Below are 12,253 nucleotides of genomic sequence, written 5' to 3' on the forward strand. Positions count from 1 at the left end.
CGCCTCTTGCCAGAGGCCTGAAAGTCTCGCGAGATCTCCCCTTGGGTCAGGCAGAAGCCCTTGACTGCCCTCTAGAAGGCGCAAAGCGCAGGCGCACACTTTCTCCCAGCCCCCTTGACTGCCCTCTAGAAGGCGCAGAGCGCAGGCGCACACTTTCTCCCAGCCCTTGCACAACGTCCTTTAGCCCTTCGTGAATAAATCGAAATTAAATGAAGCAAATATTTTTTGAAGGCAAGTTTTGTGCCGAGGACCATTCTAAGTGATTCAAATGCCCTCACAAGGTAGATATTATTTAACTTGAACGTTCAGATGCAAAAATGAATATCATAAGACACAAAAGGCCATATGTTGTATGATTCCACCTTTGCAACATTTGTTTTTCTAAAGTAAATAGGCCGGGCGCGGTGGCTCATGCCTATAATCCCAGCACGTTGGGAACCCGAGGCGGGCGAATCACGAGGTCGGAAGATAGAGACCATCCTGACTCACACGGCGAAACTCCTTCTCTACTAAAAATACAAAAAAATTAGCCGGGCGTGGTGGCGCGCGCGTGTAGTCCCTGCTGCTCGGGAGGCTGAGGCGGAATTGCTTGAACTCGGAAGGGGGAGATTGCAGTGAGCCGAGATCGCGCCACTACACTGCCTGGGCGACAGAGCAACGCTGGGTCTCAAAAAAAAAAAAAAAAAAGAAAAGAAAAGAAAAAAATGGGCCGGGCGCGGTGGCTCAAGCCTGTAATCCCAGCACTTTGGGAGGCCGAGACGGTCGGATCACGAAGTCAGGAGATCGAGACCATCCTGGCTAACATGGTGAAACCCCATCTCCACTAAAAAATACAAAAAACCAGCCCGGGCGACAAAAAAAAAAAAAAAAAAAAAAAAAATACATTGAGTAAATAAATAAATGTCAGAACCCAGATTCTTTATTTCTTTTCTTTTTTCTTTGAGACAGGGTCTGACGCTGTCGCCCAGGCTGGAGTGCAGTGGTGCAATCTCGGCTCGCTGCAGCTTCTGCCTCCTGGGTTCAAGCGATTCTCCTGCCTCAACTTGCTGAGTAGCTGGGATTACCAACGTGCACTATGATGCCTGGTTTAAAATTTTTTTTTTTGTAGAGACAGGGTATTGCTGTGTTACCAGACTGTGTTACCAGACTGAGTTACTCGAACTCCTAGGCACAAGCGATCCTCCCACGTCACCTGGGATTACAAGCATAAGCCACCACGTCCAGTTTACAGCCCGGATAATAACCCACATTATTTACTTGTGACCAGATGTTAAAATAGCACTTCTTTCTGCCTCAGTTTTGACAGAGGTCCTCCATACTCAGTTGCCAACTGCTTCCCCACATTCCTCAGCAAAGGAGATGTTCATAGCAGGGTTTTATGGATCTCACCCAAGAGTGACTCCTACAAGGGGCAAGGCAACCTCATTAGAAAACAACAGGAGACACAGATTCTGATGCAGAAGCTAAGATAACAGCCATAGGCTGTGAGTGGAAGGAGAGCTGTGGAAAGAGAGGCCCACAAAAGTCCCATGAAAAGTCAGCCTAGAACATTACCTCAGGCAGAAGGAGCCCTTAACTCTCCTGTCCCCCATTGCCTCTCAATTCAGATGCAGCCCCTGGAATGAGACTTTGTGTAACTCAAAATGTAACTCAGACCACTTTTTTAAACTATCCGAAGGTGACCAAGAAAGCTTAGGGACCTGTCTAGATTGCTCAACTGGCCCACATAGCATGTTTGAACAGATAGGGGACAGGGGAAAATAAAGCTTTTTATCAGTTGCCCACCGATTGTTCAACAGATGACTGTTTGCTCATTTCTGATCTGTCACGTACACACAGCTAACTCCAAGCCCCAGGAGAGCAAGGTTCTCTCCTGAGATCTCTCTGGTTCACTGCTTTATCCCCAGGTCCAGAGCACTGCCTGACCCAGGTGCTCAGTACAGACCTGTTGAGTTAACAGATGTTTTCTAACACAGAAACAATCAAAAGAGAATCGATGTTGTCATTGTTTTGAGCCACTAAGTTTTGGGTGGTCTGTGTGTAGCAAGAGATAACTGATACTGGGGCCTTGCACCCAGGCCACGCTCTATCTGCAAGGCAGAGCGTGGCCTTGCACCCAGGCCACGCTCTATCTGCAAGGCAGAGCCTCTGGCCTTTAATTCCCCTCGGGCTGCATGTGGTCTTGGGGGCACTTTCTTCAGGCTGTCTTGTTCTAAGCTGCTTTGACCTCAAGCAAACACAGAGGAATGTGGGGGACACATCACAGAAGATACTTCCTGATGAAGAGGAAGGAGGGATAAACAGGAACACTGTAAAGAAAAGAAGGGATCTAATTCCAGCTTGAAGACACACATTTTTTTCATCATTCACCAGACAGCAGGACACGGGCAGCAGAATGCAGACATCAGAAACAGTAAGAGTGGCAGTGGTCCCCCAAGTAAGGGATGCACAATGACCTATTATAGAGCTTAGGAAAAATAGAACTTTTATTCATATTTATTTTGTTTTGTTTTGTTTGGGTTTGGGTTTTTTTGTTGGTTGCTTGTGTTTTGAGACGGAGTCTCACTCTGTCACCCAGGCTGGCGAGCACTGATGTGATCTTGGCTCACTGCAACCGCCGCCTCCCAAGTTCAAGTGATTCTCCCGCCTCAGCCTTCCGAGTAGCTGGGACTACAGGTGCCTGCCAGCATGCCCGGCTAATTTTGTATTTTTAGTGGAGATGGCGTTTCACTATGTTGGCCAGGCTGGTCTCGATCTCCTGACCTCAAATGATCCATCTGCCTCGGCCTCCCAAAGTGCTGGGATTATATGCATGAGCCACTGTGCCTGGACATTCATGTGTATTTTTGTCTCTCTTTTAAAATGTTTTATATTCTTTATAATGTGTATTAAATCAATGCATACACAAGTTATAAATTAAAAGTACACACATATTCAAGTGTTTGCTCAAAAATCTTTTTACTGATAGGCATGGCTACACAATCATAGACCAGAGGAGAATGACGCCTGGCCTGGGAGCCCTGTGCCTACTAGAAGCACATTAGAGTATCCATTGATCGATAGGACAGGTCTTTTTTGGGTTCTTCTTCTCCACCACAATATACTTGCAGTCCTCCTTCTTGAAGATTCTCTGGCATTTTTTTTTGTCATAACCCACAGGTGTAGCAATACTGTCATTGAGACAAAACAGGGGCCTGTTAGAAGAGGAAGGACCCCCAGTACCCTCTCCCCAGTGCCAGCTCTGTTCAGGAAGTCACCTATGCTCCAACTTAAGGGCACCCTTTGGCTGGCAGCCCCAGAGTGTGGCCTCCAGGAACCTGGACCACTTTGTACCATAGAGTCACACAGCCCACCCCTACATTCCATCCTGCAGGCACAGAAGGTCAGCAGTAGGTGCTGACAGGCCTAGGGGCAAGTCTGGCTACTCTGGAAAGTGGCAGCTTGTTCCATGCTGGCTCCTCCCACCCTCCCTGTTCAGGAAGCGGCCAGCATATTGTTGCTAGAATGTGGAAAGGAAACAAATCCCAGCCCTGACTTGGAGGCCTGTTGGCAAAGGAGCTCTCTCAAGCAACCGGAGCAATGAGTCACTCCGGGCCAGTGTCATGGAGCCCAGGGAGAAGCTGATGAAAATCAGAGACCACTTCTAATTGAGCTGCAGTTCATAGAAATAGTTTGAAGAGTTCTGATGAGATGAGATGAGATGAGATGATACTAATGCTAGAATATTTATTATTATTACTTTAATTTTTTGAGACGAATTTCACTCTGTCACCCAGGATGGAGCGCAGTGGCACAATCTCAGCTCATTTCAGCCTCCGTCTCCCAGGTTTAAGCGATTCTCCTGCCTCAGCCTCTTGATAGCTGGGATTACAGGAGCGCGTCACTACACCCAGCTAATTTTTATATTTTTAGTGGAGATGGGGGGGGGGGTCTCACCATGTTGGCCAGGCTGGTCTCGAACTCCTGACCTCAAATGATCCACCCGCCTTGGCCTCCCAAAGTGCTGGGATTAGAGGCGTGAGCCACCATGCCCAGCCCAATGCTAGAATATTAAGTGGAAAAATCAGCCCACAAAATTGTAATATAAAATTCGATATCCACTATGTAAAAGAAAAAAAATATAGAAAAGAGACATAAAGAAATGATGACAGGAGCCCAGGCATGGTGTCACATGCCTGTAATCCCAGCTACTCAGGGGGCTAAAGTGAGACGACAGCTTGATCCCAGGAGTTTGAGACCAGCCTGGGCAACATAGTGAGACCCTGTCTCAATTTTTTAATACAAATAAATAAATAATATAGAATATTAATAGTTATTATCTTTACGTAGTCAGGATTATGAGTACGTTTTTCTTCTTTTTTCTCCTATACTTCCCCATGGTTCTATAATTCATATGTTTTACTTAGAAAATTGGGGGAAATGTCATTTAAAACCTTTCATGTTTAAAGGTGATTGCTGGCTGGTAGGAATGTAAAATGGTGCGGCTGCTGTGGAAAACAGCTTGGCAGCTCCTCAATAAGTTAAACAAAAAATTACCATATGACCCAGAAAGCTACTCCTGGGCATATGTCCCAAAAGAATTGAAAGCAGGGACTCAAACATTATATGCCAATGTTTGTATATTGATAAACATTGTATGCTAATATTCAGAACAACATTTCTTACTTTAGCCAACAGGCAGAAGCAACTCAAGTGTTCAACAAATAAATGGATAGGCAAAATGTGGTATGGCCATGCCATGGAATATTATTCCGGCAGAAACAAGAATGAAGTACTGATACATGCTACAACATGAATGAACCTTGACAACATGCTGAGTGAAATAAGCCAGACACGGAAAGACAAACATCGTGTGAATTATATGAAATATCTAGAGTAGGCAAATTCATAGAGATAGAAAGTAGATTTGAGGTTACCATGGATTTTGGGGGATGAGGAATCTGAGTTATTTTTAATGGATATAGAGTTTCAGGTTGGAGTCATTAAAAAGATTTGGAAATTAAGTACATTCATAGTACTGTGAATGTACTTAATGCTGCTGAATTGTACGTTTTAAAATGGTTACACTGACACATTTTATGTAGTATACATTTTACCACAATAAAAAAAAAGGTTAAAAATAAAGTCGTGATTGTTGAAGAGATACAATTCTTTTAGTTGGTGGTAGGAAGTGAAATGGTGAATCTCTGCTGCCTGTGTGCAAGTACAAGTTGGTAAGGCAACGGGCGTATTACTGGATGCTTATTTCAATGCAAACCAGACTTAGCTGTATAGATGAAACTGCAGAGAGAGAGAGGGAAGAGAGACTGTCAACATCGGATATTCAGCTATCCAGAATCAGTGGTTGGATGACCTTGGCCTTTTGTCTCCCACTGCCTTTTCCTCACCCAAGTCAAGGAGCTAGCCCTGGGTCCAGGCAGCGTGGAGCCCAGGACATCTCCCATGCCCTGCCCTGGAGCCTCTGCCTGGGCCCCCAGCCTCAGGCTCCACTGCCACTGAGCACCTTGAGATCTGGGCAGCGTCCCACAGAGGGTGCAGTGGGTCCAAAAACTTCTTCCAGAAAAAGCTTAATCAAAGTTTGTATTTTTCCATGGAGGAGAAAAAAGTTGATGAGAAAAACAAACTTGGTAGGAAGTGAGGCATTTCCAGGGAAGAAGGTGTTGATTCATTTCCCCTTTGTGGAGCAGTGTGCCAAATGGAATAGGCAACATGGCAGGAGAAAGGGAAAGGGCACTTTGAAAACTGACCAGGTATCAGTTACTGTCCCAGGCTCACATGACACAGAATTGGCACAGAGAAGACCTTAAGTGTTTGTTGGGTTAAAGAATATATATACAGAATCTCATTTAATTCTCATAGCCACCTGATTATACCTGATTATACTGTGAGGAAACAGAGGCTCAGAGACATTCAGAAACTTACTCAGGGTCACACAACTAGTATACAAGGGAATGGAGATTCAGACTCAAGTTACTCTGACTCCAACAGTGAGGTTCTTCCCTCTTCACTGCAAGGAGCAGCCTGGCTCTTTTCCATACCAGGCCCACGAGAATCCCAGCCTACAGTGGAGAATCTTAGAAGAGGGCTGGGATGCCAAATCTGGGTGACATGGACACTTTAGCCGCCAGGGAGCTGCGCTCCTTTGTGAGGGAGGGATCAGTCACCAGTGATTCACCTGGCTGGGATACAATCACACTCTACCAGAGTGACATTAACACTTGATATAAAGACAATCACAAATCCCTGGAGCCACAAAATCAAGGCTCAGCTGTAATACCCAGTGATCTGGCCAATGCGATGCCCAGGAGCCTGCTCTGAGCAGCCAGCCATCTCCCAGTCCAATATTCCTGTTCCATTGGCACCTAGCATGGGGCCTGCTCAATAAATGTGGATGGAACTCTCCAGGCACTTCAGGTTCAGTAGGACTCAGGTGTTCTGATCTAAGTTAAGTGCTTGCTTCTCTACTCAGGGTGTCCTCATAAGATTCTCGAGGCACCTGTTAAAATTCAGATTCCTTGGCCCCTCCCCTACAGATTCTGATCAGTCAGTTCTGGGATGGAGCCCAGGAATCCGCATTTTGTCAAGCTTCCCAGGTGAGTCTGTGATTAGACAAGTTTGGGAAATGCCCCTTGACACCAATGCTTCTGCCATCAGATGCATTCCTGTTCCTGCAAAACACTACAAGCCAAGGCTACAGGAAGAAGTTAGATGGATTTGGGGGGTCGGGAGTTAGGTAGCTGGTATGGACATAGCTGCTGAGGAAACAGGTAAATTAGGACTGCACTGAGGGTACTCTGTGTTCTGTCTGCTCAAGATCTAGACTTCTGGTGTCCATAGCAACCCAGCAGAAAACATCTGCATAGCCTTTGGGTTGACGTGAGTTAAACTTGAGCAGTGAAGCAGCGTAAGTTTTATGGTGCAAGGCACACTACAGATCCTCCCTTTACCCCTCACATCTAATCCCTCTGCCTATGCTCAGAGCCACTGCTGTTTTTGCACATCTACAAGGCCCAGACTAAAGTGATGACCGGGCCAATCTCTAGAATAGTGTCAGACCACTTAGATACTCTTTCCTGTCTTCAGGAGCCCGTCTGGAATAAAGCTACTTATCAAGTTTCAAAAACAACAGAAAATAAATCAGACTGAGGTGGAAAACAACCCAAGTGTCCATCAACAGATGAATGGAGATGCAAAATGTGGTCTCTCCGTATTACAGAATATGATTCAGCCTTGAACAAGAAGGAAATGTTGACGCATGCTACAACATAGATGAACCACGAGGATATTATGCTAAGTGAAATGAGCCAGTCTCAAAAAAGCAATTACTGTATGATTCCACTTATATGAGGGACCTAGAGTAGTCAAAATCATAGAGACAGAAAGTAAAATGGTGGTTGCCAGGGGCTGGGGAGCAGGGGATGGAGAGTGACTGCTTAATGGGTACAGAGCTTCAGTTTTGGAAGATGCACAAGTTCTGGAAGTGGATGGCAGTGATGCCATAACAGTGTGAATGTACTTACTGCTGCTCAAGTATACATTTAAAATTGTTAACATGGTACATTTTATGTTACGTATATTTTACCACAATTTTGTTTTGTTTTGTTTTTTTGATACGGAGTCTCACTCTGTTGCCCAGGTTGGAGTGCAGTGGGGCAATCTCTGCTCACTGCAAGCTCTGCCTCCTGGGTTCATGCCATTCTCCTGCCTCAGCCTCCCGAGTAGCTGGGACTACAGGCACCCGCCACCACGGCTGGCTAATTTTTTTTTTTTTTGTATTTTTAGTAGAGATGGGGTTTCACGTGTTAGCCAGGATGGTCTTGATCTGCTGAACTTGTGATCCGCCTGCCTCGGTCTCCCAAAGTGTTGGGATTACAGGCGTGAGCCACTGCGCCTGGCCCACAATTTTTAAAAAAGAAACAGGACTGAAAGCTAACCTCCCAATACCACAACACCAAGAGTAAGCCCTAACATAAATTATGGACTCAGGTGATAATGATGTGTAATGTAGGTTCATCAGTCATAACAAATATACCACTGCAGTGGACGATGTTGATAACGGGGAGGTCGTGCATGTGTGAGGGTGGGAGGCATATGGGAAATTTCTATACCTCTGCTTAGTTTTGCTGTGAATCTACAACTACTCTATAAAAAGTCTATAAAAAACTAAAACAAAAACTAAACCCCTGAAGGTTGGAATTTTGCAAGAGGGAGTAGCTGTTCCTCAGAGAACAGCTATATCCCCCTCTTGGCCAGCACTGGCTTGAGACTTACAGGGTGCAACAGATAATTTCTGTTTTGTAGCAAGTGCATCTCTCACAGTTGTCAGTCTTCCACTTCGAGTTTATCGGGTGTTTGTTTCCTTTGAGATCCGTGCATTCTAAAACAATACACACAACAACATCAGTGCAAGTCATGCAATGAGAACAAGGCTTATCAGGACATTGAGTCCTGCCCCTACTATCTACACCCCTCCCAGAGAGAGAGGAGCTCAATGATTTTAAAGGTATCTAAGAATGGTGCTCCTGTATTCACCCATAGCTAATTCCAGTACTGTTCAGTTCATGCTGCTGATGTTTTCTTACAGAAAGCTTACATCCTTCTAAGTCTTATTTCAGAACAGATATTTCAAGAAAAAAATAAGGCCCTTTTTTTGAATCAGGTAGCCATGTGAGCCTATGGGTACTTGGGACCATGTTTTTTCCTGCTGGATTATCTCTGGATAAGTATCTTACTTCTACACTTCCCTTTGCTTTGCATCGGTGGTTTTCAACCCTGGGATGTTTCAACCCACATGTGAAACATCTTGGGTACTTGAAAACCACCCATGTCTCAACTTTACCCTAGAAGAATGAAATCAGTATTTCTGGGTGCAGGACCCAGGCTACTGTGTTCTTAGAAGGTTCCCCAAGTGAGGCCAGGCACAGTGGCTCACGCCTGTAATCCCAACACTTTGGGAGGCCGAGGCAGGCGGATGACCTGGGGTCAGGAGTTCAAGACCAGCCTGGCCAATGTGGCAAAGCCCTGTCTTTACCAAAAATACAAAAATTAGCCAGGCATGGTGGCACACACCTGTAGTCCCAGCTGCTTGGGAGGCCGAGGAGGTAGAATCACTGGAACCCAGGAGGAGGAGGTTGCAGTGAGCCAAAATGGTGCCACTGCACTCCAGCCTGGGAGACAGAGCATGACTATCTCAAAAAACAAACAAACGGAAACACAAAGGCTTTCATCTGCAGACAGGTCCATCTGCCAGGCTGCAATAACATAATAAACATTGAAAAGCCAAGATTTACCCCTGGTAGAATCTCCTGGAAATCTCTCATTAGGTATGAAAGAGCACGATGCATTGCATAAAGTCACGAAGGTGGCAAAGATCACGAAGCCGCCCAGGAGAACATTCTGTAATGTGAAGAAAGGTCAGGGTGGAGAATGAATTAATTCAGAGGATAATCCTTGACTAAGTGCTGTGTACCAGGACCTCGGCTGGGTTCTGGTGAGAGGTTATGAGGTGGAGTTCCTAACCTCGGATGACCTAGCGAGGGAACAAGACCTGCACAAGTCACTAGCATGAACTACAGAAAGAGGCAAACAGGAGTCAACAGGCATGGGGCAACAACGATAAGTGTGCTGTTTCATTGCAGAGGAAGTTCAGGAAACCCTTACAAATAAGGCAATTTTTAGCTGCTTTGCAGCATATGTAAGACTTCAAGGACAGAATGAGGAGTTTCATGAGAAGAATGAAATATTAACAAAGATATAGAAGAGAAGCAACATAAATATATAGTTGAAAGCTTATTGTAGTTAACTGGATTAGTTGGAGATATGACTGGAAAAAATTGGGGCCAGGCTATAAACACAGACTGTGAGGCTAAGAACTTCATTTCCCAGGTCATAATGGCATCTTTTATGACTCCATGAACAAACCAGTTAATCTATACTGAAATTTAGAACAAGGAAAAGTATCTAGTTGACTTTGCCATCTTTTTGAGATGAGCTAAATAAACAAACAAACAAACCTTAACACGGTAATTTCTGGGAACTTTTGAAAGGGAAGATGGTGTTAAATAAAATGTATAGGAGGCCATTGGTGTTTGGACTGAGCTCCTGCACTAGGCCCAACAGACCAAACCAAAATGCAGTCGCCCTTGCTGAAGTTCTCTGCCACTAAGCCAAAACTAAGTTGCTTATCCAACCTTCTAAGAAATTAGGAGAGAGTGAGAGGTAATAGCCAAATGCCCAACAGGCCAGTTTTAGCTGACATGATGAGAAAGTCCCCTCTGCTTTAACTTATAAGCAAAGTCACTTTGAAAAGACCAATTTACTTTTTGTTCTCTGTTTCTGCTTTTTCTGGCTCTTTTCTGTCTATAAAGCCAAACTTCTCTGGTCAACTCTGTGGAACACTCAATGTATTTTATGGAATGAGGTATTGCTGATTATAGACGTATAAGTAAAAGTTAATTAAGGACCAGGTATGGTGGCTCATGCCTGTAATCCTAGCACTTTGGGAGGCTGAGGCGGGTGGACTGCCTGAGCTCAGGAGTTCAAAACCACCCTGGGCAACATGATGAAACCCATTCTCTACTAAAATACTGAAAAATTAGCTGGGCGTGGTGGCACGTGACTGTAATCCCAGGTACTCTGAAGGCTGAGGCGGAAGAATCGCTTAAGCCTGGGAGGGGGAGGTTGCAGTGAGCCAAGATTGTGCCATTGCACTCCAGCTTGGGAGAGACAGTGAAACTCCTTCTCAAAAAAAAAAAAAAAAAAAAGTCAATTAAGATCTTTAAACTAAATGTGTTGTAATTTTGTCTTTTGACAATGGGAATGAAGGCATTTATTCTGCAAGATTCCTGAAATTTATTATGAAGTGATGTTACTTGAAGTAGTATGTTACTCATATAGGAATAGAAAGATAGGCAGGGCACAGTGGCTCACTCCTGTAATCTCAGCAATTTGGGAAGCTGAGGCAAGCAGATTGCCTGAGCTCAGGAGTTCAAGACCAGCTTGGGCAATATGGTGAAACCCCATCTCTACAAAAAATACAAAAATTAGGTGGGCACAGTGGTGTGCCCCTATAGTCTCTGCTACTTGGGAGGCTGAGGTGGAGAATCGCTTGAACTCAGGAAGATTGAGGCTGCAGTGAGCCATGATAGCACTACTGCACTCCAGCCTGGGCAACAGAGCGAAACCCTGTCTTAAAAAAAAAAAAAAGGGGGCAAACACAGGGATAAAAATAGAAAACCCAGAAAGTTCCAAAGGTAGTTGGATAAGATAAAAAAGAAAAAAAGAAAACCTAGAACGTATAAATGTATGTAGAAGTTTATTATAAAATAAACATGTTATTTGAGTTCTGTGGAGAGCGATTATTCAATAAATGGTATTAGAACAAGTGGCGAACTATTTGGGGAAGAAACAAAGTTAATTTCCTACTTGAGTCCCCATTAGTGAAATGAATTCTAAAAGGATTCAAGGGTTAAGTTTTTACAATAAGATCATAAAATAATCACAGCATATATACATAAATACTTATTCTAAGCATAAAAGAAAAATAGATTTGAGAATATAAATGTCATAAGAACATAACTGAAATTAGAAAGATATCAAATTTTCAGAACAATATCATTACATACCAATGGGGGAAGAAAAACATCTTAAACAGAAAAATGGCAAGAGAAATAAAGTGGCATTTCACACACACACACACACACACACAGAAATGACGAATAAACACGTGAAACAGTTCAACTTACTGATAACAAAAGAAATGTAAATATGTAGATGAAATATAAACATAATGGGATGGTGAGAATAATCTTTTAATTTATAATACCCAGAGGGAAATAGAGACATCTATGGGAGACGATATGCACAAGAATGACTTACTTTGAACAATTGTTATGGAGAACAATTTGCTACGATATATCCACATTCTTAAAACCATTTACGACATTTGATTTCACCTTTTCGTCTCCAAGATGTGATCCTAAAAATGGCACAGACACAGAGACAGACTCCTCCACAAGGATGCTCACTGCAGTGGAAAAATGGAAAGAAACAAAATGCCCAAGAACAGAGCTGGTGGAGAACAGTGACTCAGAAAAACACCTGGTGAGCCAGCAGGGTAGAAGGTGAAGTCACATGAGCAAATGATGACCACATGTCACGACATGAAATGAAGCAGGCTATGAAATACGTGATTCCCGTGATGCGGAGAGAGATGCTCAGAACACACTGAGGGTTTTGTACCAAATAACAAGTC

At 44.0% G+C, this 12,253-nt stretch overlaps 1 protein-coding gene across 1 annotated transcript; it reads right to left on the minus strand.

Moving 5' to 3' along the window:
- Positions 1-2,967: 2,967 nt before the first annotated feature.
- MSMB (microseminoprotein beta) lies at positions 2,968-9,414 on the minus strand (the record flags this gene model as incomplete). The annotated part of the gene is made up of 3 exons (XM_015455997.3): positions 2,968-3,170; positions 8,272-8,377; positions 9,291-9,414. Coding segments are annotated over 3 exons (360 nt in total), but the record flags the coding sequence as incomplete, so codon positions are not given.
- Positions 9,415-12,253: the final 2,839 nt, after the last annotated feature.

The sequence above is a fragment of the Macaca fascicularis genome, chromosome 9, assembly GCF_037993035.2.
Source record: "Macaca fascicularis isolate 582-1 chromosome 9, T2T-MFA8v1.1".
NCBI classification, from domain to species: Eukaryota; Metazoa; Chordata; class Mammalia; order Primates; family Cercopithecidae; genus Macaca; species Macaca fascicularis.